The sequence below is a fragment of the Coregonus lavaretus genome (genome assembly GCF_964263955.1).
Source record: "Coregonus lavaretus genome assembly, chromosome: 14".
NCBI classification, from domain to species: domain Eukaryota; kingdom Metazoa; phylum Chordata; class Actinopteri; order Salmoniformes; family Salmonidae; genus Coregonus; species Coregonus lavaretus.
Window position 1 is genome coordinate 16711775 of NC_140001.1, and position 26685 is coordinate 16738459.

The window sequence follows — 26685 nt, forward strand, 5'->3', positions numbered from 1 at the left end:
GAAAGTAATTATGGCCATTCAGGGAAGCCTTGCTATTAGAGGCAGGATGAAGACATCAGGCTAAATTGAAGGGACAGCGTTAAATTCGGCTGAACAAAACATTAATGGATCACTTTGACTGTGTTTTTATTGGATTCAATATTCAATTCTCACCTGCCCAGCCATGACTGGCTTCCTTGCCATAGAGCCAAGGAGTAAGAGACCATTTTGTGAATCAAAAGGTTGTCCAAAATAAATGGAAATATACATTCTGTACACCAACAACATAAAAAATGATGGATTGAATTCAATTTAAGTCCAGAACAATAAGCTCAATGGAGTTAGACCAAAGACTAGAATGTATAGTGTACATTTGTAGTTAGACCAAAGACTAGAATATATATTCACACCCCTTGACTTTTTTCACATTTTGTTGTGTTACAGACTCAATTTAAAATTGATTAATTTGAGATGTTGTGTCATTGGCCTACACAGAATACCCCACAATGTCAAAGTGGAATTATGTTTTTAGACATTTTGATAAATTAATAAAAAATGAAAAGCTGAAATGTATTCAACCCCTTTGTTATGGCAAACCAAAATGCGTTTAGGAGTACAAATGTGCTTAAGAAGTCCCATAATAAGTTGCATGGACTCACTCTGTGTGCAATAATAGTGTTTAACATGATTTTTGAATGACTACCTCATCTCTGTACCTGACACATACAATTATCTGTAAGGTCCCTCAGTTGAGCAGTGAATTTCAAACACAGATTCAACCACAAAGACTCAGGGATTTCACCATGAGGCCAATGGTAACTTTAAAACAGTTACAGAGTTTAATGGCTGTGATAGGAGAAAACTGAGGATGGATCAACAACATTGTAGTTACTCCACAATACTAACCTAATTGACAGAGTGAAAAGAAGAAAGCCTGTACATAATAAGAATAATCCAAAACATGCATCCTGTTTGCATAAGGCACTAAAGTAAAACTGCAAAAACATTGTCCTGGATACAAAGTTTTATGTTTGAGACAAATCCAACACTCTTCATATTTTCAAGCATGGTGGTGGCTGCACCATGTTATGCATATGCTTGTCATTGGAAAGGAGTAGGGAGTTTTTTAGGATAAAAATAAACGGAATAAATAAAGCTAAGCACAGGCAAAATCCTAGAGGAAAACCTGGTTCAGTCTGCTTTCCAACAGACACTGGGATACAAGTTAACCTTTCAGCAGGACAATAACCTAAAACACAGGGCCAAATATACACTGGAGTTGCTTACCAAGACGACATTGAATGTTCCTGAGCGGCAGAGTTACAGTTTTGACTTAAATCGGCTAGAAAATCAATGGCAAGACATGAACATGGCTTTCTAGCAATGATCAACAACCAACTTGACAGAGCTCCTCTCCCCTCCAACTCCCCTCCAACTCTTCCCTGGGTCCTTAGTGTACAAGAGAAAGTAGTGCACCATGGTTTCTGTTTTATATTTTCCCAAATTATGTTCTCAGTTTTATTTTTCCTGGTTGTAGTTTTGTTTTTGGTTTTCACTCTCAAAATTACAATTGTTCAAAGATAAACAATGAAATTGGATGTTCTGAGTCCATGTCAATGGTTAAATCACATCAGAATACCTTTTTTTGGGGGGTCTGGAAGAAAACAAAAACATTTATTTTTGAGAGTTTAATTGCGCATCGGTCAAGCATGGTGGTGGTAGTGTGATGGTTTGGGGATGCTTTGCTGCCTCAGGACCTGGACGACTTGCCTTAATAGAAGGAACCATGAATTCTGCTCTGTATCAGAGAATTCTACAGGAGAATGTCAGGCCATCCGTCTGTGAGCTGAAGCTGAAGCGCAGCTGGGTCATGCAGCAAGACAATGATCCAAAACACACAATCAAGTCTACATGAAAATGGCTAAAAAGCAACACATTTGAAGTTTTGGATCTCCAGACCTAATCCCAATTGAGATGTTGTGGCAGGACTTGAAACGATCAGTTCATGCTTGAAAACCCACAAATGTTGCTGAGTTACAGCAGTTCTGCATGGAAGAGTGGACCAAAATTCCTCCACGGCGACGTGAGAGACTGATCAACAACTACAGGAAGCGTTTGGTTTGAGTCATTGCAGCTAAAGGTGGCAATTACTTTTTCACACAGGAGCATTGGGTGTTGCATAACTTTGTTTATGAAATAAATTAAAGTATGTAATTGTTGTGTTATTGGTTCACTCAGGTTCCCTTTATCTAATATTAGGTTTTGTTTGAAGATCTGATAACATTCAGTATAAAAAATATGCAAAGATAGAGAACATTAGAAAGGGGGCAAATACCTTTTCCCGGGACTTAATACATGAAACCACACAATCCTTGACAATATATGTTTTTGCTTATTGGTGTGGGAAGACGTGCTCCTTTATGTCCAATTTGGGTAATCATTGACAATATTTGGGACCCCTTTTTGCTCAAGTGCACCAGAGGCAAAAGTTCTATATAGCCTCTTTAAATAAACAAAGGACTTGATTGAGACTTAGCCCTAGTTCAAACCGCGCTCTATCGCCGCACCGTACTCAAAAATAGATAACTTTCTTTTTGGAAGAGCGTGGAGTGGCTCTTAAACAATAGAGTGCGCCTCTGACTTTTGACGATAATTCGGCAGCCTCTGCCGCTCTTTCGGCGCGGTGCGGGTGAAGCACGCCTCTGTTTTAATACAGTGCGCCAAAGGGTGGCTATTTGAAGAATCTCAAATATAAAATATATTTTGATTGGTTTAACACTTTTTGGGTTACTAAATGATTCCATATTTGTTATTTCATAGTTTTGATGTCTTCACTATTATTCTACACTGTAGAAAATAGTAAAAATAAAGAAAAACCATTGAATGTGTAGGTGTTCTAAAACTTTTGACCGGTAGTGTATGTTAATTGCATGGAAATATAGGTTGCTTCTCTACCACACGCACAACAGAAGCACAATCATGGCCTCAGATTCGCAAGTGAAGGACTTCTGTGAAATGTCGCTGTTATGCCTGAATTCTATCCAAAACCAACGAGGATGTCTGCTATTGAGAGCGGATGTATGAAATCAATTGGTACAGTATGTCAAGCAAAGCTCTTAACCGTGCCAGCCTGCTCTCTTCATTTCGATTCAGTTCGACTCGCCATTAAATTTGGCGTCTGAACTGTGCGTTAGATACATAGTTTGGCATGCTGTTTTACTCCTTAGTGTTCGTTCGCATGATGCCTCTGTGTTTAGCTTGAGACTACTGTTTCAAACTATTCCTGTAGTGTCCAATTTTGGAATGGCACTTTACATTAATTCTACTTGAATAGAGGTTCCTGGCCTCCCAGGCTCAGTCGTAATAGAATAAAAACTCCCAATCCCTTTTCTTACAGTAAATCCATGCAGTGTGTTATTAGTGTGTGGAAAGTCTATCGTCTCTCCTCCGATTTATGATTGTCTTCATAATTGCTTTTCGTCAGCTTTGTGTAATCTATGGTCAGGTGAAGTTGCTCTGGGTGACCTTTTCACCCCCAATGTGTCTGCTGTGCACTTCCTTATTGAGACGTGTATGAAATAGTCAGTTAGAGGTTATTATCTTCCCTTGTTGAACGCCCTGTGGAGGTCAATAGTGCAATGTGTGGAAACAAGACAGGAGTGGGTCAATGTGACCATAAGATACTGGAGAAGGGTGCAATGCCCCTACTAAGAAAAACATGTCTGGTATGCAAGAGCATGTCACTAAGATGCTAATTCAATTAGTCAGTCTTACTGAATATTTGCATTGCTTATTTCAACCTGAGGTGTCCAGACTAATTAGCCATACAGTAAGGCATTGTGGTAGTGGCAGATCTGTCACCTGCCACCTCAATATCTCTACCCACATCTATACTATGCCAGTGTTTGGATCCATCTCATTTGCACATTACCTGTTTGTGCTAAGTTTAGGATCTTAGACTCAAATGTTCGAATCAGCTTTCATATCTGTTGCTAGTATTGGCGTCAGACTGCTGAAGGTACAAGGACCAAGGACAGGGATTGTTGCTGTTATTTTATTGTGTGATGTTGTGAGATTCTCTCTGGTGTTTACAGAATCCAGGAGCTGTGAGATCAGGGCCAGCTTAGAGAAAGCAGTTGTAGTTAAGTTTAAGTTATTATTAAGTAGCAGTAGATAAAGCATGGGGGAAATGAATGGCTGTAGTATTGCCGTTAACATTGTTGATGATTATGAGTCTATGATGCATGGAACGTTAAGGTTTAAATGTATGTAGTTCTGTCCTTTGAGATGTTATGGTCTATTAATGTTCTGTATTATGTCATGTTTTATGTTTTGTGTGGACCCCAGGAAGAGTAGCTGGTAATTTAGCAGTAGCTAATGGGGATCCTAATAAAATACGAAATACTAGATAATATGCGTTAATCTGCAAGTAAAGACAATTGTAAAGCAGCCCTGCCTTCCCACTCGTCCTAGCCTCTTTCCATAATTGAATATCTCAGGCCCTCTTCACCTCCTCTTACCAAGGATGGGTGGATACTGGACGGAAGGAGTGTATCATTGAACTACAGGCTTCCAAGAGTGCTGCCTGACTCCAAACAGCACGATACACGAGCAGCTCCATTTCATCTGAAAGTTGACGGGTGGGGATAGAGAATCAATCCCACTGTAGCTACTGCAGGAGACGCCAGTGGTTTGGCCACAGTTGTATAGATCTCCAGGCATATCTTCAGAGGCCAATCTGAAGTGGAGGCGAAAGAAACGCACACCTGTTTAGGAGAGCCGCACGCTTTAGGAGCTCAGATGCGATAATTTTATAACCTGTCTTCAAAGGTGAACAGACATCCATTACCAGCAGAGTCGGATCAGAGGGGGAGCTACGTAGAGCTGAAGAGCTGTGAACAAGCACTAGGCATTGGCTGTTTCCTGCTCTCACACCTGGCTTAAGTTCCGTTGCGGATGTTTTTTCATCAGCCTGCACAAACAGAGCATTCCTCCTGTGTTGCCTCGGCCTTGCTGATGGATACAGTGTTTACTCTGTAGGGACTGCTGAGTGACGACAGAGTTATATTTGGACGTGCACTGTGTACATTAGGTCCAGAACAGTAGGCCCTGCACAGCTCAATAAGTCTCGCATGTACACTATTGATTGGCCGAAGAATCAATGCAACACTTCTATCTTTGATTTATTTCCTCTGTTCCTCTTGCTTTACTGTGTGCTCTTTGATTGAGTCATTTGGCCACTAAGTTTCAAAGCAGAGAGCTGAGAGACTATCAATCACTGAACAGGTAGCCTGACCCAGATACTGTACATCTCGGGACTTTGCTTACAATATAGCAGGACCCCACCCCACCTCAACATCCAACTAAAAAGGCCAGCTCTGCTTTATAGGACAAATTAAGTTTCCACTGAGGGGGAATCAAAACCAGGAAGGTGATTGGCCCAAATGGCATTTCAGAAGACTGTTCAAGACACAGGCAGCATTTTTCTCAGTTCTCCACTAGCCTTAAAAGCCTGTTTCTTTGGGTATTGCTTGGACACATCTCTATCTCTGTTTTACCTAAAACGAGACAAGCGATGAAAGCAATCAAAGTACACCTACTTGTAATACTGTAAAGGTTGGCTTGCACAAGCACGCCAAACGAATGACTCATATAAAGCAGCACACCGCTTTAATCAGATCTCTGCAAAAGGTAGGACGTGCTCTGCTTGTTGGCTGCACATAAGAGCAGGAATTAGAGAGAGGGCAGGAGAGAGCTGTGCAGATCATTTCAGTACATGGATTACCGTATTCCCAGTTAGCGTACTGTAATCTCTGAGGGAACGGATAGAGGAAGCTACAATCATTACAGGCCAAGCCTAGCCACCCCCACAGTCTCATCGTCATGGTAGAAATGTTATATAGAATTAATGCTTCCAAAACGTATCATATGAATAGTACACGTGGTGAAAAAGGTGTTTAAGCCCGACTCAAAGTACCTCAGGAATCTCAAATGGAAGGCATATCATAGTACCTTCCATTATTCTATAAGGGCCCAATTCCGAATTCCGAAATTATACCTTTCTTACAAATGACTTTCCTACGCACTTCTCAATAGTTGGTATTATGACGTACCTTATGCAGGTGTGTAACGGGCTTTGCAGGCTTGGTTCCCTTGCGTGCGCTGAATAAATGTAATTAAACCGCTGAAAACCCTCCCACTTGCTGACAGATTTTCTCATGCCGTTTTCATTCAATAGGGTTTTCAGTATATTTATCTTAAACCATCCCTTTAAATACGGTGAACCTTTTAGTTTAAAGTTTGTCGACAGACTCACTAGAATATATGGAGAGAACGGGTTTAGAATATTAGAGATCAATTAAAGAAATCCATCGAAATATATGCATATTTGTCTCTGTTTTAGCACCAATTGGTAGGTTAATAAATATTCTGATCTTGTAGATTATGGGGTTTAAAACCTTTACGCATGAAAGAAAGAAAACGGTGGTTTGATTAATTCTGAAAATTGCTACATTCAGTTTTGGTTCATTCATGGTAATGTTGGAAGATTAGGAAGAATAGTGTACAATAGTAGGCTATACCCTTGTCTGTTGCCTGCACTACCATGGAACAGAACGATGTAATTACGCTACATGTCTTTTTTTCTATATTATCAACTATTACTAATGATCCTCAGCAACAACCACACGGCAGTGATGGCGTTTATTTTATGTATTTATTTATTTCACCTTATTTAACCAGGTAAGCCAGTTGAGAACAAGTTCTCATTTACAACTGCGACCTGGCCAAGATAAAGCAAAGCAGTGTGATAAAAAACAACAACACAGAGTTACATATGGGGTAAACAAAACATAAAGACAAAAATACAACAGAAAATATATATACAGTGTGTGCAAATGTAGCAAGTTATGGAGGTAAGGCAATAAATAGGCCATAGTACAAAATAATTACAATTTGGTAAATAACACTGGAATGATAGATGTGCAAGAGATGATGTGCAAATAGAGATACTGGGGTGCAAATGAGCAAAATAAATAACAATATGGGGATGAGGTAGTTGGGTGGGCTAATTTCAGATGGGCTGTGTACAGGTGCAGTGATCGGTAAGGTGCTCTGACAACTGATGCTTAAAGTTAGTGAGGGAGATAAGAGTCTCCAGCTTCAGAGATTTTTTCAGTTCGTTCCAGTCATTGGCAGCAGAGAACTGGAAGGAATGGCGGCCAAAGGAGGTGTTGGCTTTGGGGATGACCAGTGAGATATACCTGCTGGAGCGCATACTACGGGTGGGTATTGCTATGGTGACCAATGAGCTAAGATAAGGCAGGGATTTGCCCAGCAGTGATTTATAGATGGCCTGGAGCCAGTGGGTTTGGCGACGAATATGTAGTGAGGACCAGCCAACAAGAGCGTACAGGTCACAGTGGTGGGTAGTATATGGGGCTTTGGTGACAAAACGGATGGCACTGTGATAGTCTACATCCAATTTGCTGAGTAGAGCGTTGGAGGCTATTTTGTAAATGACATCGCCGAAGTCAAGGATCGGTAGGATAGTCAGTTTAACGAGGGCATGTTTGGCAGCATGAGTGAAGGAGGCTTTGTTGCGAAATAGGAAGCCGATTCTAGATTTTACTTTGGATTGGAGATGCTTAATGTGAGTCTGGAAGGATAGTTTACAGTCTAACCAGACACGTAGGTATTTGTAGTTGTCCACATGCTCTAGGTCAGACCTTGCCGAGAGTAGTGATTCTAGTCGGGTGGGCGGGTGCCAGCAGTGTTCGATTGAAGAGCATGCATTTAGTTTTACTAGTGTTTAAGGGCAGTTGGAGGCTACGGAAGGAGTGTTGTATGGCATTGAAGCTCGTTTGGAGGTATGTTAACACAGTGTCCAATGAAGGGCCAGATGTATACAAAATGGTGTCGTCTGCGTAGAGGTGGATCTGAGAGTCACCAGCAGCAAGAGCAACATCATTGATATACACAGAAAAGAGTCGGCCCGAGAATTTAACCCTGTGGCACCCCCATAGAGACTACCATAGGTCCAGACAACAGGCCCTCCGATTTGACACATTGAACTCTATCTGAGAAGTAGTTCGTGAACCAGGCGAGGCAATCATTTGAGAAACCAAGGCTATTTAGTCTGCCAATATGAATGCGGTGGTTGAATGAGTTGAAAGCCTTGGCCAGGTCGATGAAGACGGCTGCACAGTACTGTCTATTATCAATCGCGGTTATAATATCGTTTAGGACCTTGAGCGTGGCTGAGGTGCACCCATGACCAGCTCGGAAACCGGATTGCATAGCGGAGAAGGTACGGTGGGATTCGAAATGGTCGGTGATCTGTTTGTTAACTTTCAAACATTTTCGAAAGGCAGGGCAGGATGGATATAGGTCTGTAACAGTTTGGATTTAGAGTGTCACCCCCTTTGAAGAGGGGGATGACCGCGGCAGCTTTCCAATCTCTGGGGATCTCAGACGTTACGAAAGAGAGGTTGAACAGGCTAGTAATAGGGGTTGCGACAATTTCGGCTGCTAATTTTTTTAAGAAAGGAAGCAAATGAAGGTAAACAAAACAACGTAATTAAATGGAATGATAATGTAGTCTATACCAACTGAAGGGAACTAACAGTGAATTGACAGTTGAATGTGTTGTTTTTAGGCCTACTGACGGTCGATACTGATAGTGGCTAATATTTAACATGATAGAAATAGGAAACAGAGAAAGTCAGGGCAGCCTATAATTAAGACATTCGAGAGTACCCATCCCTGCAAATTAAAAGGCCAAACAATTTAAATTCTGCATAATGGCTCAGCTTTTCATAAACTTTACTGTGGGAAAGTTGACATGTTGATATGCTTCAGTTTGCTGCAAATGACTGGTTTCACATTTGTCTCCAGCAATTATAAGGCAAAATATATCTTTAAAAATTGTCATTTACAGTTTCCTTTATCCAAACGGATTACTCATTTACCTAGCTCTTATCGATAGCTGTTATCAAGTTGTAAATTACAGTACATGGAGAATAGTGTTATTTCTATCAGAAAAAAAGAAAGTAGATGCATTTTCCACTTGGAACCTGTAGGTTCGCTAGACCTTATTCATGGTTTCCTCGCGCGTAAAGGTGGTGGAATTATTAGGGAATTAAGTAAAGGTCAGAATACGGGGTATCTGTAAACACACATCCGCCACACCTTCATTTATTCGATCTCCACCCAAAACGAATAGCAGGTGAATAGCATGATATTCTCATGCTTAAGTTCAAGGTCAGAATACGCATAGAGAGAAGTGCATAAAAGGGAATTACGCTCCATTTTCTCGTGCTTAACTCGGGTCGGAATCGGGCCCTAACTGAGGAATGTTGTTAAAGTGACGGATAGTTATTTATTTAGTCATAATCATTATTCTGTGTAGCTCCCTTTTGTATTTCAGGGACAGTTCATATATTTATAGATTTGTTTATCCAAGTTTAAGTGTTTTGTTTACCTTGTTTGGAGAGTATTAGGGAGTGCCAATAACCTTACCCTCACCAAATAGCCGTTGCTGCGTTGTGTGACAGTTCATTTAGCATTCATTCATGACATCACAATAAATAAGGGTTGCATGATGTCAGTAACAAATAGAGGGAGAAGGAAAACAAAGGTTGAATTGCCTGTGATTTCCTGGTCACCATTCAAATAAATGTTTAATCAGACGTGAAGAAGTTAAAAAGGATTAATTAAATACAGTCGAATCAAATGGTTAGCCTCATTACTTTGATTTCTCTGTGCGCAGTACTTAAAGTGCACAGGCAACTTAAGTGAACTGCAGCAGCACAGCAGTGTCTTTGACTGAAAGCCACATGCCTAAATGCCCTTTTAGTCTTGAGAACGTGTCCAAATGAATGTATAGTCAAATAGCCTCATGTTTCCAAATACATGGGCCCTCTTGATGTTCCATCAAAGGACAATTGCCCGAAGCTGCTGTGAAACTGTCTTCTGACACTGATTAAATAGAGGCCAAGGACAACAGCAACCAGCTAAAAGGCAATGCTAGAATGGCCTGTAACACAGGACTTTTGAGAGAATTACATACATTTGTGAAGATGCTTATTTTACTGAGAAGAAAATGGACGATTATGATATGGTTTAATTGCTTTATTTTTAACTTTTCCATCATTGTGGATGTGCATGCTTCATCCTTTTGTAGGTTGAGTAGTCCATATGCACTACATCAGATAAAGACTAAATGGAATGGAGACAACCCATCTAATGGCAGCTATTATTGTTTCAATCAGCATTTAACACTGATGTGACAAAAGACCAATGACCAAATTTCCTAACTGTGAGTTTGCACAGAGGCACAGAGCAAGTTTATCACCCTGTTTCTATGACTAATAATGTCAGTAAATGTAGAGAGGATGTTTCCCAAATATATAATTTCCCCAAGATATTCGCTGTTGAGAGGCTATCATAGCCACCATGTCTTAGCAATTGATAATTGTGATACATTTTCCCTTCCTTCATGAGGAAATGGTTTTTAGACATTCATCTGATTTGACTCAATGTTTGTCATTGGTGACGATAAGGAATATGATTCCATGTTAAAAGCCATTAGTTTTCTATTACGGTTGAGCAAGATGGATAGGCACTCGACACTGACTGAATTACTGTGTTTAAAGCGTCAAATGTTTTTCAAAGGAGTCTATCTCTACGGGGGCTCCCTTTGCCACTTCCCAGGGCTGAGTGTCTGAAATGGCCATAAAACTCTGAGAGGCAGACAGCCTGTAATTTCAGTAGTGAGCAGTCCGCCAAGGTATAATGGAAAAGCTGTGGCAGCCATGAAATGTGCTGCATCTCGATGTTGGAACACTATTGTCCAAACACTCCGGACACCTTTCTAAACTTTAAATTACTGCATTTAAAGTAAAAACATGCAGTACCTTTCCACAGACTCTACACCTAGTGCAGACACATATTATTGTCCAAAGTGTTTGTGAGCAATGAACAGGTTGTCCATGGAAACACCCACATGGAAGGTGTTAGTGATGACTGTTCGTTTTTACAGATGTAGAACAGAGAGGATGCGTTATGGCTAGACTGGGAAGTCTCTCAGTCTCCACACACTTCGGTTTCTCTCTATCAAATCCTGTGATGGGATGTTTTATGGAATAAGCAATTTGTTCCAGTCAGAGAGGAAGAAGATGAGAGGGTTTCTATAGAGGAGAGGGGGAGAGAGGTGCATGAAGCCCTTGTCCCTGAAACAAGGCTGAGATGTGATGTTCGCAACATGTCACATTGAGAGCCACTCTGGGTGATTTGATAGGGAGCGGAAGGAGATGGAGCCAGAGTAATGAAGTGAGGAAGAGTGGGTTTGCTCGCGGCCTATTCTGTGCATCCAGGCTGCAGAGAGTGTTACCTCATCATTTTCTCCAGACAAATCCTCAGCCTCTGCACTTCTCATTGAGATGTGGAGGACAGAGGATAATAAACATAGGACTGTTGTTGTCCTGTATTCTTTGGTTATTCATTAACAGGGATATGAGATGGATTCCAACACACCTCAACCATCTCAATTCCCCCCAAAATCTCAACTTCTGCTTAAGATTCCACATCTACCAGTCGACAGTAAACAGTATTCTGAAATTATTATCCTTATCTTGTGAGGAGCAAGGCATGCTCACTTAGGGCTACATAGTCAGAAGCATTACCTTTGGCCTTCAAGCAGAGAAGGATTGGGGCAGGTTAACATGAATAAGTCCAGTTTGGATAGGGAGGGCATGAGGGCATTACTCCATCTTAGTGGGCATCAGTAATTTGGAAACACAGGACAACAGTGCACATGCTACTCCAATAAACCTACTTAACTGGATTAGTGATGCCACCTTCCAGGCATGAATACATTTAAGCTTTTATCATAAACACACATAAACAAAATCACACTATTTTTATCATTTAAGAATCAAGTTGGGTAACACTTGAGATGGCCATTATAAGCACGTAGCTGGCAGAAAAGTAACATATCTTGACAGCACAGCCAATATCTATTTCAATTGTTATTATGATGCATGACACCTACTCCCCAAAATCTCACCAATATTCTCCACGTTTGCGGAGATTGTATTCATGGTAAGCACTGCATATATCGTCTCAATTGGAAATTACCTTTAAAAGCTGCATTGTCGACAATATGCAATCAGATTGAATCACAGGTTAAAATACATGAGTATTTTACTATTTGTTATTTATATACTTACAGTGCCTTCAGAAAGTATTCACACCCCTTGACTTATTCCACATTTTGTTGTGTTACAAAGTGGGATTAAAATGGATTTAATTGTCATTTTTCATCAACGATCGACACAAAATACTCTCTAATGGCAGTGTTAGAAAAATGCTAACATTTATTACAAATTAATGTAATTAGATAAGTATTCACCCCCCTGAGTCAATACATGTTAGAAACACATTTGGCAGCAATTACAGCTGTCAGTATTTTTGGGTAAGTCTCTAAGCACTTTGTAAACCGATTTAAAACATCTACAGGATCGGCGTCCCTATACCGGGACGGTTGCTGAACAATATGTGATATGTGACAAGAATGGCGTTGTAAATATCAGCCAACTTTCCGGGACATAGACATGTCTTATATGGGCAGAAAGCTTCAATTATTGTTAATCTTACTGCAGTGTCCAATTTACAGTAGCTATTACAGCTAAAAAAATACCATGTTATTGTTTGAGGACAGTGCACAAAAACAAAACACTTTTGTCACAGCAACTGGTTTGATACATTCACCTCTGAAGGTAAATAATGTACTTACGTTCAGTAATCTTGCTCTGATTTGTCATCCTGAGGGTCCCAGAGATAAAATGTAGCATAGTTTTGTTTGATAAAATCAAATTGTATATTCAAATCTAGGAACTGGGTTCTACAGTTTGACCCCCTGCTGTCTCTAATGAATAACTTCACCACGCTCAAAGGGATATTCTGTGTCTTTTTTTTCTTTCTCATAACAAAATTATAAAAAATACACATCTACCAATCAGTGCCCTTCTTTGTGAGGCATTGAAAAACCTCCCTGGTTTTTGTGGTTAAATCTGTGCTTGAAATTCACTACTTGATTGAGGGACCTTATGGATAATTGTATGTGTGGGGTACAGAGGTGAGGTAGTCATACATTTTTTATTTTAACCACTATTATTGAACACAGAATGAGTCCATGCAACTTATTATGTGATTTGTTAAGCACATTTTTACTCCTGAACTTGTTTAGGCTTGCCATAACAAAGGGGTTGAATGACTGAAGACATTTCAGATTTTCATTTTTATTGAATTTGAAATACATTCTTAAAACAAAATTCCACTTGGACATTGTAGGGCATTGTGTGTAGATCAGTGACACAACATCTAAATGTAATCAATTTTAAATGCAGACTTTAACATAAATAAAATGTGGAAAAAGTAAAGGGGTGTGAATACTTTCTGAAGGCACTGTATTTTCTGTGTATTTGAGTATTTGCAAATAATGTGGCCCGAATCAGCTACTTCTATTGGAAGTATTTAAAAGTATTTTCAAATAAATTCCTATGAAAATATTTTCTAATACTTAATTCCAAATAAATTATTTTAAATATCAAACAGACCTGGGTTCAAATGTATTGGAGTATTTATTTGTATTTAAAAATAGAGTGTGTTTAAGTATTTCCAAATACTTGCCAACTCTTTCCAAGTGTATTTCCAAATACATTCCAATATTCAACTACTTGTGTTTTCAAATACGAAATATCAAAATACTTACTTCCAAATGTCTTTGAAAGTAATTGAAATACCCCAAATAGTATTTGAACCCAGGTCTGATGTTGTGTGCCAACAATGTGAATGATGCACCCTCGTGCGGCGGTGAGTGAAAACGTGACAACATTTATTCGACGTTTATTTAGCTAATTAGACATTTATTCAGCGTATATGCTCAAACTTACACATAGTGGGCTGCTGTTGAACCATGAGTGAATCGGTTGATAGGAAATATCACACTTCCAGGGTGTGTGTTGCTGGTGTAGCCATCTGTGTTTGTTTGTGTGCAGGTCTAGACTGGCTGATTTCCACATGAACTGTATGGTGACTCAGCATACGGTCAGCAGCTGCCCAAATGAGGACAACTACCAGGCCTGTCTGGCCTCCTACGCCGGCCTCATTGGTAAGTGCATGGGACTTTTTGGCTATACGTATCCCGGTAAAACTTGACAAGCCTGGAGGCATAATGCTTTATTAGTTGTTATAAGCATGTATGAGCTTGTATAATGGATTATTTTAAAGCTTATAGAATGTCATACTTCGCTGTGTAGGACGTTTTTTATAACTGACGCAATATGGCTGTTATTTTGTCAGGATCATTGGAGATGATAATAAGACATTTTAGGGTGTTAAAACATGCTTATGACTAATAATTAATTATAACCACATTATAATGCACTATACCTGCATACTTTAGGTAAAGTGATACCCATACACCTCCTCTTATTCTCCCCCCAAACACATTGCACATCAGTGGCTGAGTGGAGGTGGCAATGTAAGAGAGCGTTTACTTCATTAAAACATTTAATGACTCATATAGTAAATGTTCTTCAAATAGAACAAGGAAAATTGGCGCAGCAAAGACATTCTTCCATACCAGTAGACATTTGAGAGCACCTTCGTAATGAGTTGGCACTATTCAGTACGATCAAGGAGGTAGACAAAAGGAGTTATGTTTTGACTACTTTGAGTGAACCTACAATACCCTTTGGAGATGGCATAGTAATAACGTTCCCACTACCACCTGTCTGTAATTTAATTGTTGATAGTTGCTATATATGTGTCAAACATACTGTATCTCTAGAGTAAACTGACATTCTATTACCCTTGCTAGTGCTTCTGGACTACACAGTATGAGATGTTTTTCCACAAATAAAGATCTCCTCTCCTGAAAGCATTATCAAACAGAATTGCTGTTTTTGGTTACATCTTTCTAAACTAATATGACTAGCTCTCTCCGGATGGACACTCCACATCTAAAACAAGAATCAATCAGCATACTACTGTTAGGTGGCTTCCTTTCCCTCTGCCTCCGTGGTACAATAGTCCCCGTCGCCATTAGTAACATACTGTAAGCCTGTGTAGGTAGCGTTACTCTATATAGTAAATGTAGTCCATTATTATCCATTAGTGGCCTGTGAATGATCTGTAACTGTAGCGTTATTCTCACCTCTATAGGGACAGATATGACTCCCAATTACATGGACAGCAGTTACACCAACTGGACTGTCTCCCCATGGTGCACCTGTAAAGGAAGTGGGAACCAGGAAGAGGAGTGCGAGAGCTTTCTGAGGGACTTCACAGAGAACATGTGCTTGAGTGAGTCACGCTTGCATTTCAAATCTGTTTTGTAACATACAAGACCACCACTGATATGATTTGAAAATAACCACCATTCAAATCTGTAGTGTGTTTCCCTCGAAACTGAAAGTGAACCGGCACATCTGATGTATTTTAGTTGTTCTGAGTTAGATTTTGGGTCTGTGTTTTTTTGTTTTTAAGGCGATGTCTCGCGGCACTCTGTGAGGTGTGTGGTGTATGGGTAATATTGACTGGCTGGTATTGTAGCAGTTATTTAATTCACATTAGATCAATGTTCCTTTCTTTCCACAGCTCATTGTTGGAATCAACCTCTAAGTCTGATAACAAACCAACCAAACCTCTTTGGCCACTTATTGTGTTTGGTTTGAAATAACAAGATACATTTAGAGCCGTTTCTTATCAACTCATTACACCTCAGTACCCTAACATTTGGAAAAGACTTGTTCTACAGATTATGGGATAAAGCAATTATTTGCATGTCATTTCCACATTTTACCTTAGATATTACAGTGTTTATCAGTCTAGGAGAAAAATATAATCTAAGGTTAGGAAAAGCATCTTAACGTCACAATTTAGTAGTCAAATGTCAGGGGTACCGCCTCACCATTGTGATGTACCTTGCAATGTCATCAGAATTACAAGATACCATTGCTTTTAACATGTTCCATTGTGTGCGTAATGCTTTCAGACTTTTTCAATAGATTGCCATGGCACACTTTTAGCTGAATCTGCAAGATGAGGGATGAGGCTTGTAGCCGAGGAGGCGTCTTGAAAAAGAATACAACATGCAGCATCTCCTCTTTGCAGTGTAAAGGAACTGGAGAAGATAAAGTGAAATAGATTAAGCTTTGCTCTTATACATTAAGTGGGGGGACATAACAGTCCACAGAGACGGTACATATTATGTACAATTAGATAATAGGCTAATCGTATTCAGCCTCCTCCCTGCAGGTAATAGCAATAGGGTTAAAACAACGTATCTGAAGTCATAAAAATATGGAATTGCTGTCGGCAGTGAACTTAATCACTCGGTGGAACATTTGGGTGCAGTAAAGCATCCGCTGAAGGAGCCCTCTAGCCAACTTTGGTGATTTATTTTTTTATTCCCCTAGCACCCCTCTGGGTGATCTTACCACCCCAGCAAACAGATGCATGAAAACAACACTCTTGTCTTGACTTGACCAGCATCTTATTGCAAACCTTAAGATACTTTACAAGGCTTTCAGAAATCACAAGCATTATGTTCTTCATAGCTTTGCCATTCCTCCTAGATTTGTATTGTAACCAACCCAAGGCCGAGATATCCGAGCACCCCATGGAATGACTTCTGAAGTCAATATGTCTTTACAACATGCTGTGTTTACAGTATATATGCATGTGTGTGAGGGTGCGTGTGGAGGTATATGTATTGGGGTGTGTGTGTGTTTGCAGTGTGTGCATACTTTCTTTGCATGTGTGTCATTGCTCTCTCATTTGTTCTCTCTGAAAGGGAGAAAAAGATATATATATATATATATATATATATATATATATATATATATATATATTTAAAATAAACACGTGTTCTGTTAAAATGGACAAGCAGAGTGAAAATGCCCACACCCAAAATTGGGCAGAGGACCAAAAAGTTGACTTAGAGCTGACTGTTAGCTGCCGCAACACTGGGAAGACAGTCAAGACAAATTACTTTATCTCTTTGTCCCCACAGGAAATGCCATTCAAGCATTTGGTTATGGAACAGACAGTCTCTTCCACAAAGCTGAGTCTGTCCCATCGACCCCCTCCATGAAGCCTGGATTAGAGACCTCGGTCAGCACCTCAGAGCCTCTAGATAACCCCAATGATGTCCAGCCTGAGGATGAGGCCAACGGGAAGGTAGGCAGGGAAATCACCAGCTACTATAGCACCTGCTGCCACATTCCAATTACCAGGGTCGTGTTCATTATTAGGGCACGCAATGGAAAACGTTTTAAAGTGTTTTGTAGCTGAAAACGAATTGGACAATACCAGGAAGTCTCTCCCTGTTTCAGTCCATATTTTTCCTTTAGGTGCCTAATGAACATGACCCATTTATCACCTGGCGCTAGATTAAATGAAAACTGGTAAACATGGGTATATTCACTGGGGTGAAACATTTAGAATGTTGCATATAATGCATAGAGCTGGCAATAATTGCTATTCTACATGAAACAGAATCATGTCAGTCCTATTTTCTGTTGAGTATATAAATCCAAATGTGCGTATGAAGATGTTTTTGACCTATCCCACAGACCCAGTTACTGTGTTTGACCGAATACTGAATTGGGACCTTGGTACGGCATTAAACAAAAAAAGTCATTGTTTTTATTACATGAGTAATATAGGGATATTTATAATTCCATGTTTCATGCATGGCTGAGAAACAACACCGTTTTGGCATCATTATTATTTACATTTACATTTAAGTCATTTAGCAGACGCTCTTATCCAGAGCGACTTACAGTTAGTGCATACATTATTTTATCGAACCCACAACCCTGGCGTTGCAAACGCCATGCTCTACCAACTGAGCTACATCCCCTGCCGGCCAAATCCCTCCCCTACCCTGGACGACGCTGGGCCAATTGTGCGCGCCGCCCCATGGGTCTCCCGGTCGCGGCCGGCTACGACAGAGCCTGGATTCGAACCAGGATCTCTAGTGGCACAGTTTAGCACTGCGATGCAGTGCCTTAGACCACTGCGCCATTATGTTTGGAAAGACTCCTATAAAGATGTTGAATGCTGAGCAATTTCAGGCTTTCACATCCATTAAATGGTCATCTCTTATACTGTTCTGTACACAACCCACATTGTGATAAAGACAGCAAATTAATATCTTAAAAATGGTGTGAGGGAGAGAACTAATGAATAAGCCACACTGATAACATTAACAGTAGGAGGTAGAGGGGAGCGGTGGAATTGCTTTCTCCAAAGGTTCTGTATGTATGTCAGTGTTGATGCACCACTCTGTGCCTCTCTCGCTGCAGTGCAATGCTTAATTTATTGTAAAAATGGTAATTAGGAAACAATAAGACGTGTGATTACTCAAGCAGGAAGTTTATAATTAGAGAGGGAGCCGGTGGGGACATTTTGGGTGGCCCTTCATTCTGCAGCAACTATGCTTGGCAATTAAAACTTGTCAAACTTCCATCGTAGATTAATTGGGGGAATACTGATATGACTTCTCTTGGCAAAAGACTGGCTGTCTAGCCTCATAAATCTCATGAGTGCTCAGGACCACATGCATGCTGGTGTCCAGTTAGTGGAATTGTTACGCTAAAGGAAATGACATAGTCTGCTGTGTGTTTGATGGCTGGACAGGCTCCCCCAGACACTCGATAAGTAATCTGAAGTTTTGTTTGATAAATGAGGCCCGTGGAGAATTACACCCGATTGGGCTGTGCTGCTCAAGCTTAATTCCCTCTCAAGTCAATTTCCCTGTATTCGGTATCACCAACAGGTCAATTGTGCTATGTGAGTTTGTTTACTTGTAAAGCTTTATTCTTCCTTTAATACTGTTAGCTATGGCCTTATGTCCAGGAAATTCTACCTTATTCAGTCAGTAACTATGTTCTCAAGATGTGTTCTCAAGAGATCGAAAGAGAGGAAATATCTAGGTGACATTTCACTTTGTCTTATCGCTGTTCACAAGTTTAGGAAGTGAAACTGTTGAGGGCTGTTGAATGTATAGGGATATGAATAATGTGGATAAGATGTCATTTTCCTTACCAATCAGGATTTCAATTAATTCAGTGGACAGGCCTTAATAGTGATGCTAACATTTATTAACGGAGAGGTTCTGGAAGAAGCATTTCACTGAATGAAACTTAATTTAGTTTATTAAAATAATGCAATTTAGCCTACAGAGGAAGTAGGATAAGCAAGCAAAACATTTCCCATTGTATATTAAATGAATTATTATATTATTATATTGATTCTATTAATGTTCTCCACAAGAGTTTTGTAAGTGTTTCGGTGCGTTCAGATCCACTTAAGAATCCATTGTGCCATAACCATTGGGATAAATGTGTGGTGCAATAGTTGTAGACGTTACGTTGGTGCAGCCTTTGCATAGATATGTGCAAGCACTTTAACATGACCTGAAAATACCAACTCTGTCGTTGGCCTAGTCATTGCTCACTGCCTGGCTGTGCTTTGTGTAGAATAGAGCCCATAATGTCACTGTCATTTCAGCTGTTTGTAAATGGGGATCAAGAAGTGTTTTAAATGTCCCATTGTAATTGTCTGCTTATCTACAAGTGACTCAGAAAATGACAAACTCACTAGGATGTCTTTGTATCACTCACTGTATGGGAGTTCCACATACTGTTTTTCTGTGTGTACGTTCCTTCAGAAACCTGATTGGAATTTAAATGGCACATCTTAACACATTTTTTAATCAGGAAAATAATGCCTTTTTCTAGTATTTTTGGAGAGTCATGCATTATGTAAGTGGACCATTGTATAAGTGAGAATTAGCCCTCGCTTCAGAGTCAATTTTTTGCTTTTGTGCCCCTGACTGTACAGTACATTGTGTTGATTTTCAGCTCAATTGAATATAATTGATTGTGGACCAACCCTGGGTTACTCAATAACCAGCCCTGGAAAACGCAGCTGAACATTACTGTTCGACGAAGCTCTGATCAATTCTAAAACGTACTACCTTCACAAAACTAAATTAATAATATCTTGTTATCCCCAACAACATGTTGTGTGTGGGTGCGTGAGTATCTGTGTGTGTGTGTGTGCATGTCTATGTGTGTCTCTGTGTGTGTAAAAATATTGGCTACAGACAAAGATCTGGACCGATGTCAACAGGCTGCTGCTACACATCACTGCACCTGCTAATTAATTGGCTTTTAGTTGCGGATGTGTTTGCTGCATTGTCAAGCAACGATTGCTTTTTTGGCAACTGTCATTTAACCATTTCTCTGTACAGTCACACATTTGAAACCAAGCTCTTCCATAATAAATACAGCCTTTCCTTTCACCTAAAACCCATTAAAAAAACATCTCTCAGTGCTTATATGACTTTACCATTTACAATTTTTTTCATGATTGTATTTTTCTAAAACAGTTTGGCCATGTTGAGTTGGCTTGTGTTGGAGACACTGCTATTAGAACATGAGAAACCGGAAGATAATATCTGACTATGTTTTTCTCTGTGTACAGGGAAATGAACCAAAGTGGAATCTCTCAAAAGGCTACATTGGTGGAGATGAGGTAAGGAAGGGAGGAGGGAATAGTACATGTTTCTGTTGATGTGCTATAGCTTTGCAGGGGGAAATGGTGCCTCCATAAATCGAGAAAGCTGCAGTTACAGTGCCTTCAGAAAGTATTCACACCCCTTGACTTATTCCACATTTTGCTGTGTTACAGCCTGAATTGTAATGGATTAAATATAGTTTTTTTGTCACTGGTCTACACACAATAACCCATAATGTCAAAGTGGAATTATGTTTTTAAAAATGTTTACAAATGAATTAGAAATGAAAAGCTGAAATGTCTCTAGTCAATAAGTATTCAACCCCTTTGTTATGGCAAGCCTAAATAACTTCAGGAGTAAAAATATGCTTAACAAGTCAGATAATAAGTTGCATTGATTTACTCTGTGTGCAATAATAGTGTTTAACATGGTTTTTGAAAGACTACCTCATCTCTGTACACCATACATACAATTATCTGTAGGGTCCCTCAGTCGAGCAATGAATTTCAAACACAGATTCAACCAAAAAGACCAGGGAGGTAAATAAAAAAAATAAAAATAAAAAGCAGACATTGAATATGCCTTTGAGCATGGTGAAGTTATTAATTACACTTTGGATGGTGTATCAATACACCAATCACTACAAAGATATAGGCGTCATTCCTAACTCAGTTACCGGAGAGGAAGGAAACCGCTCAGGGATTTCACCATGAGGCCAATGGTGACTTTAAAACAGTTACAGAGTTTAATGGCTGTGATAGGAGAAAACTGAGGATGGATCAACAACATTGTAGTTACTTCACAATACTAACCTAATCCCCAAAGCCAACACCTCCTTTGGCCGCCATTCCTTCCAGTTCTCTGCTGCTAATGACTGGAACGAACTGCAAAAATCTCTGAAGCTGGAGACTCTTATCTCCCTCACTAACTTTAAGCATCAGTTGTCAGAGCAGCTTACCAATCACTGCACCTGTACACCGCCCATCTGTAATTAGCCCACCCAACTACCTCACCCCCATATTGTTATTTATTTTGCTAATTTGCACCCCAGTATCTCTATTTGCACATCATCTTCTGCACATCTATCACTGCAGTGTTAATACTCTGTGGTCCTCTGTAGCTCAGCTGGTAGAGCACGGCGCTTGTAACGCCAAGGTAGTGGGTTCGATCCCCGGGACCACCCATACACAAAAATATATGCACGCACGACTGTAAGTCGCTTTGGATAAAAGCGTCTGCTAAATGGCATATTATTATTATATTATTATAATACTAATTTGTAATTATTTTGCACTATGGCCTATGTATTGCCTTACCTCCATGACTTACTACAATTGCACACGCTGTATATAGATTTTCTATTGTGTTATTGACTGTATGTTTTGTTTATCCCATGTATAACTCTGTGTTGTTGTTGTTTTTATCGCACTGCTTTGCTTTATCTTGGCCAGGTCGCAGTTGTAAATGAGAACTTGTTCTCAACTGGCCTACCTGGTTAAATACAAAATAAATACAAAATAAAATAATTGACAGAGTGAAAACAAGGAAGCCTGTACAGAATACAAATATTCCAAAACATGCATCCTGTTTGCAACAAGGCACTAAAGTTGCACTAAAGTGGCAGAGTTACAGTTTTCACTTAAATCTACTTGAAAATCTATGGCAAGACCTGAAAATGGTTGTCTAGTAATGATCAACAACCAATTTGACAGAGCTTGAAGAATTTTGTAAATAATAAATGGCCAAATTTAGCACAATCCAGGTGTGTAAATCTCTTAGAGATTTACCCAGATAGACTCACATCTGTAATTGCTGCCAAAGGTGCTTCTACAAAGTATTGAATACTTAAGTGTAAATTAGATACTGTATTTCTGTATTTGATTTTCTATAAATTTGCCTAAATTTCTAAAAACATGTTTTCACTTTGTCATTATGGGGTATTGTGTGTAGATGGGTGAAAAAAAATACTGAATCCATTTTGAATTCAGGCTGTAACACAACTAAATGTGAAATAAGTCAAGGGGTATTAATACTTTCTGATGGCACTGTACTTGAAGGCAAATTGAAAACACATTCAAAATGCCTACAATGTTATGGAAATACACATAATAAGGCCATAGTAGAATGGGTATTACTGAGTAACTCTCTTGGGTGTACAATATCTAGAAGAGCATGTCCATTCTATACTTTCTTCTAATGTACTGTACAACATACTGTAGTTGCCTTTCACATTGCCTGCTGTTGTCCATGGTGAAATGACTGAATTTTCTATGTCTTCATGTGGAGAAGTGACTGATATTGTACAGAAATAAAACCTATCCAAATAGCTAGGATGCAGATTAATAGATTAATATGTGCTATGCCTGTACTATAGCTTGTGCTTTCCTTGGAAGTAATACTTAAAACTTTTAAGCTGGCATTACCTAAAGGGGATTGAGAATGAAGCCTGAGCTCTGCACTATGCCAATACATGTAAAAGCAGAGAGTACACCCAAAAGACTTCAACAGCAGTCGCTTTCAACATATTTCATATGTGCCTCAAATGTGTTCATGTTTTTATTCACGTGGAGTGGCTGTGGATCAGTATTTGACCCTTTCTATGTAAAACACAACACTTGGACTCACTGAGTCATTCCTAACCTTTCCACCCAGCCTCTACTGGAGCCCAGCAGTGGTTACGATGACCTGACCAGACCGGAGGGCCCTCCTGAAGACGGGTCACCCTGTGTCTGTGCCAGTGTCTGGGCGCTGCTGCTCAGCCTGACTTCCGCCGTGGCCAACCATGCCCTATAAACCTCCCTGTGGGTTGTTGTCGACCAACAAGCTGATCCCCAACGCAGAGGCTTGTTCGAGGATGTTTTTTTTTTTAAGGCATTGTCATGCTATTTCAAAAAGGAGAGGCAGAGAGAACACAATCTGAGATAAACTGAAATATTCTTTATTTGATGTAACATTTTGGGTTTTGAGGACCACTATGATCAAGAAAATGGCTTATGGACCCTTATCATGGTGAAGTCTCAGTGGCTGTTGGCTGTCTTCCCATCAGTAACACTGACAAAGACCCAAAGTATAATGTCAAAGAGGAGAGCAAGAAAGACAGAGTGAGAGAGTGAAAGAGAGAGAGTGTGAAAGATGGAAATGGAGAGAGAGAGTGTGATAGATGGAAATGGAGAGAGAGAGAGGAGAGAGAGAGTGTGAGAGATGGAAATGGAGAGAGAGAGTGGAGAGAGAATGTGATAGATGGAAATGGAGAGAGAGAGAGGAGAGAGAGAGTGTGGGAGATGGAAATGGAGAGAGAGAGAGGAGAGAGAGAGTGTGAGAGATGGAAATGGAGAGAGAGAGGAGAGAGCGCTCTGCTGTCTGTCACTTGATTTCGTCTTGAAACAGTGCTCGACTTCTTTAAAGGGACAAACCTCAAACTTTGTTTCCAGAAGAATTATGACATTTGTGTCTTTTCAAAAGTGTAAGGCCTAGATTCAATCAGATGAAGCATTAACCAGCGATAGCATAGCTGTGGTTTTGGCCGTGTCAGAGGTGGAACTGCGTTGGAGCTGTCAAAACGGTGAGCACTGAGCAGCTGCTCTTGTGATCATTGTCACGAAGTCACACCCGTCCCACTCAAGTTCATAATGAGAAAGTGTAGGCTATATAGAAAGAACTACTCTCAAATTGAAAAATCATGAAATGAAATAATGAGGGTTTCTATCAGTCTAATCCAGGTGTAGATTACATCTCACATTCCAGTGTTGAAATGTATAAACAAGGCTGCATGGGATTTATATTAATGCGACTCTGTGCAGCCAATGGCAATGTCCGCTCTAACGCAGCTCCACCTCTGACACTGTCAAAACATCAGCCATGCGGATGTCGGCTAAAGCGGATCTGATTGAATCGGCCCTAAATCGAAACTCAACTCTGTGTATCCGTGTTGGTATAGTAACGGTGAACATTATCTTTAGTACAGCCCTTTTATTTCAGTGCTATATTTTTTCAACAGACAAAAAAATGAAATACAATGTTAACTGATTCTTATTTGAGATGTTATTGTTGATAATGAGTTAGAGTAAATATCCACCGTCTGTGTATATAACAAACTGTTTTCTTTCAATCAACCAATATAAAACAAACTGTTTTCTTTAAATGAGCCAGTATAAAAATAAACTGTTTTCTTTCAATGAACCAATATATAAAAAACAATTTTCTTACAATTAACCAATATTACCTATTGGTATTACCTTATGGTCAAGGCGATATGACGGAACTGTATTGTTGAGTACAGAGAACAAATTCTGAGGGCAAAGTTGGCATTGTTTATGAAGAAAAAAGTTGCCAATGATACTGGTTGTATGCCTTCATAATTTGTATTCAATTTTGTCTATACAGGTTCAGATCATAGTCAAATAAGAATGTATAGAGGGATGAAATTAAATTAGCTCCATTTGCTTGGAAAGTCATTACCTGTGTGTATTATAGTGTGCTTTGTACAGTGCAAATACACGTGGCCTTACCTATTGCTCGTACCACATTCTCCAGCTCATGGGACATTGCAACACATAGTAACGCTTTACCAAATGAATCATTCAAATGGATTTGTGTCGAAACAACACAAGCCATCAGATCAATATTTGACTACATAAATGCCTGGGATTGAACCCTTCTGTTTCCATTGGACTGTTCCAACAGAGGTGTCTATAAATACTCACAGTTTATAGCTGCCGCACATTCTGCTGTGTTGAGTTTTTTCCCAATTAATCTTTTTTTTGGATTGGTCAGTTTGTAGCTGAGTCTTGCAAATGACATCATGACGTACGGTCTATAATTGATTACAATATTGGCTCTGGCCTCCTATAAAGCCAATCAAATGCATGAGGTAAATTAAGAGTTTTGACATGTAGTAATGTAAATAAATAAACTGATCACAATTCACCCCTCACACAGTATAGGTCCAGGCATAAGGGTATTTGGGGTTTCAGCATTTCTCACACAGTTAAGTTACATTTATGCTGATTGATTAATACAAAACTGAACAATTTTGAAAATTATTACTGCAAACGTGACCACTCAATGGAAGTCAAGACTGAAAACACTGAAAACAAAGACTGCCCACAAAGTAGTTCCTGACAATAAATACATCACGTGTGGCAGCTTATATAAGGCGAGAGGCAGAGAGTACTCAAAGATGGGATGTCATGGTTACCTGTGTGTATGAGTGTGTAAGTGATTGAAAGAGTGAGAAGGAAAATTATGTGAGAGGGAAAATTGTGCTTGTGTGTGCGTGTGTGTGTGCATGTGTGTTTGTGTGCATGTTTGTGTGTGAGAGATCTCAAAGCAGGAATGTGCTAGAGGTGCAGTTTTATAAAGATGCTGCTGGAGTCCAGGGGGTTTGTGTGGTGGGATTTGGGGGCATGAGAATAAGAAAGCAGCAGGTTTCTGTGCGTTCACACTTGATTAATGAGCCAGTGGGATGATGTTTCTTATCAACACTCTGCACATGTTGGTGAGAGCAGTAAGGTTTACCAGACTATGGATCCTCCAATCAGAGACAGCTCCACTTCCTTCCCATAATTCCACTTGTTTCAGTGACACCTGCCTGTGTGACTCTTTTCTCTTTGGTGTGATTTGTTTTACACCAACCACTGTGAAACACTGAACATCATACAGACATAGGATCTTAATTTGAGCCAGTTTGCTACAGGAAGAAAATAATCCTGCAGAAAAAATAAATGTTAATTATTATCAGTATTATAATTAATGGACATTTTTGTAGGGGTTGATATATTTTCCATAAGGGAAAATCAAGTCTGAAATTTCAAAGTGGAAATTACAAACTTCAGAAGCCTTTTTAAACCTGAAATACACTACACGTATTACATGTCCTGCATTGCAGAAATGTTCTCCTGCAACAGGGTGATCAAATGAAGATCCTACATCTGTACTTCATGGTTCAGTTAGCGAATTATAGTGTAGCCTAGCGTACAGTTGGGGGTTTCAGTTTATGATACACTTGATAAGCTGGAGTAACTGGAGCGTTTATTTATGTTTACACTGGCTGGTGTAAATGGTGCTATCTAGAACCTAAAAGGGTTATTTGGCTGTCCCCATAGGATAAC

At 39.7% G+C, this 26685-nt stretch overlaps 1 protein-coding gene across 1 annotated transcript in view; it reads left to right on the forward strand.

Annotated features, from left to right (window-relative positions):
• Nucleotides 1-25032, forward strand: part of LOC311141743 (GDNF family receptor alpha-2-like) — a 79398-nt gene extending 54366 nt beyond the window's left edge. The window contains exons 5-9 of the mRNA XM_084177176.1: nt 14040-14152; nt 15208-15348; nt 17060-17226; nt 20542-20592; nt 23228-25032. Coding sequence (XP_084033302.1) covers nt 14040-14152; nt 15208-15348; nt 17060-17226; nt 20542-20592; nt 23228-23368 — 613 coding nt within the window. The 3' untranslated portion in view covers nt 23369-25032. The remainder of the gene's footprint in view (nt 1-14039; nt 14153-15207; nt 15349-17059; nt 17227-20541; nt 20593-23227) is intronic.
• The last annotated feature ends 1653 nt before the right edge of the window (nt 25033-26685 follow it).